This window comes from Camellia sinensis, chromosome 13, assembly GCF_055761805.1.
Source record: "Camellia sinensis isolate YWXY chromosome 13, ASM5576180v1, whole genome shotgun sequence".
Classification (NCBI taxonomy): domain Eukaryota; kingdom Viridiplantae; phylum Streptophyta; class Magnoliopsida; order Ericales; family Theaceae; genus Camellia; species Camellia sinensis.
Genome location: NC_138973.1, coordinates 108,609,088 through 108,611,304, shown reverse-complemented (window position 1 = coordinate 108,611,304; position 2,217 = coordinate 108,609,088). Strand labels below are relative to the sequence as shown.

The 2,217-nt window shown below is 42.8% G+C and overlaps 1 protein-coding gene across 1 annotated transcript; it reads left to right on the top strand.

Moving 5' to 3' along the window:
• The first annotated feature begins 1,073 nt into the window (after positions 1-1,073).
• Positions 1,074-1,967, top strand: LOC145805615 (uncharacterized). The gene has a single exon (XM_082900780.1). The coding sequence runs from the start codon at positions 1,074-1,076 to the stop codon at positions 1,965-1,967; it is 894 nt and encodes a 297-aa protein (XP_082756906.1).
• The last annotated feature ends 250 nt before the right edge of the window (positions 1,968-2,217 follow it).

Here is a 2,217-nt window from a genome sequence, read left to right as displayed (position 1 = left end):
TCCAGACTTTCTATGATGGTTTAACTGATCGCAACCACCAAACAGTAAATGCCTCTTGCAGTGGGACATTCATGTCCAAGAGTGATGATGATGCATGGACCTTATTTACAAATCTTTGTGAGAATTCTCTCTAACATGCATCTACATCTAGATTTGAGAGATAACCCTTTTCTAGTACCCCAAAGCGAGGGGGTGTCTATGAAGTTGGGCACGCTGTTGATGTCTCTGAACAAGTAGCTGCCCTATCCCACAAATTTGACCAACTTCTTTTAGTGGGACAATTTTCTGCATAGCTCTCACAACCTTAATATCATGAGGAGTATCTTGTTTGTTCTCACATCACTCATCTTGTTACCGAGTGTCCCTTGGCTTCAAAATTCCCTAAGTTAGTCAAAGAACATGTTCTTGCGACTCAAGGTTTCACCAAACCAGGTAATGATTCATATTCCAACGCCCATAACCCGAGGTGGCATAATCATCCCAACTTCTCTTGGAGATCACCAACTCAGGGCAATTCTTTTGCTCCACCACCACCACCTAAGGAGAACTAACCACCTCCACAACAACCATCTTATTAACAACCACCTCCCTTACCTTCACGCTAGTCCGCTTTTAATTAAAAGGTATTGTAAGTTCTCCAAGGACTTGAGGGGGTGCCTTAATTGGTTCACTGTCATTCATAGTCCATCTGTAAGCTTGAGACATAACTCAGTCAATTAGCTAATACACTCATAAGGAGGGAGGAGGATAAGCTACCTAGCCAACCGATGACTATCCTAAGGGTCAGTTTGGGGTAGAAAGTTCCAATGCGAGTGTCTGTACCATGAGCAAGTTTATGCTATGATAACTCTTAGGAATGGGCGCGAGTTAGATACTCACCCTGAGGTGACCAAAAGGAGTGAAGCAAAAGCGTGGTAATCTGGTTTCGAGAGTTGAGTGTGAGGATAGTTGCACCACTAAGAGGGATGATCTACCCTCTTCATCTATGAGTGAGCCATTGGCACCATTTGTGCCCAAGGCCCATTTCCTGCAATGCTTAGCATTGCCCTCACCTTTCGAAAAAAAAGGCATCTATGGAGGCAATGATGGAAATCTTCAAGTCAGTCAAAATTAACATCCTCCTATTGGAGGCCATCAAACAAGTGCCTTCTTATGCTAAGTTTTTGAAAGACCTTTGCACCAAAAAATGTAAAGTCAAAACCCATGTGTCTCAAAAGATCCTTCTCAATGAGCAAGTCAGCTTCATCTTACTACACAAGACACCACCTAAGCCTAAGGACCTTGGTGCACCCACTATCTCTTGCACTATTGGTGACCACTTCATAGATAGAGCCCTTTTTAACTTAGATACTAGTGTGAACCTTCTTCCATATTCTGTGTATGAGATGTTTAGGTTGAGGGAGTTGAAATCGACAACGGTAACTCTTCAGTTGGTTGATCATTCTCTCAAGGTGCCACGAGGCATGATTGAGGATGTCCTTGTCAAGGTCTACAAATTTTATTCTTTTGTCAATTTCTTCATCCTTGACATGAAATCCGTAGTCGCTCTTAAGCGGCCAATCCCTATCATCCTTGGTCGACCTTTCTTGGCCACGGTTAATGTAAACATAAACTGTCGAACTAGGGCTATGGAGGTGTTGTTTGGGAACATGCAAGTCAATCTTAATATCTTTAGTGCTTCTCAACATCCTTCACGTGAGGATGAGTGTTTTATGGTCGACATTATCGATGAGTTAGTTGAGGGTGCCTTACCTTTCACCCTTACTGAAGATCCTCTAGAGATCTGTCTTGCCCACTTTGTTTTTGAGGCTTTCAACATTGATCACTCCATTGAGGAGGTCAATGCTTTACTTGACTCTTCTCTACCTTTTGATTGTCCACCATGGCAGATGGGGTTCGAACACTTCCTCCCTTTTCGAGCACATCAGGCCCTCCATTCATTGAAGCACCACCTAAACTTAAGTTAAAACCTCTTTTGGCTATAATCAAGTATGTCTTTTTAGGGTTTGAGGATACCTTACCTATTATCATTGTATCTGACTTAACTGTTACACAGGAGAGTTAGCTTTTTAGTGTCCTTCTGGCGCACAAGCGTGCCATAGGTTGGTCGGTGGCTAATTTGAGGGGCATTGATCCCTCTGTTTGCATGCATCATATTCATCTTGAGGAGAACACTAAGTCTTCTCATGAGTCACAATGGAGGTTGAATCCGAAGAT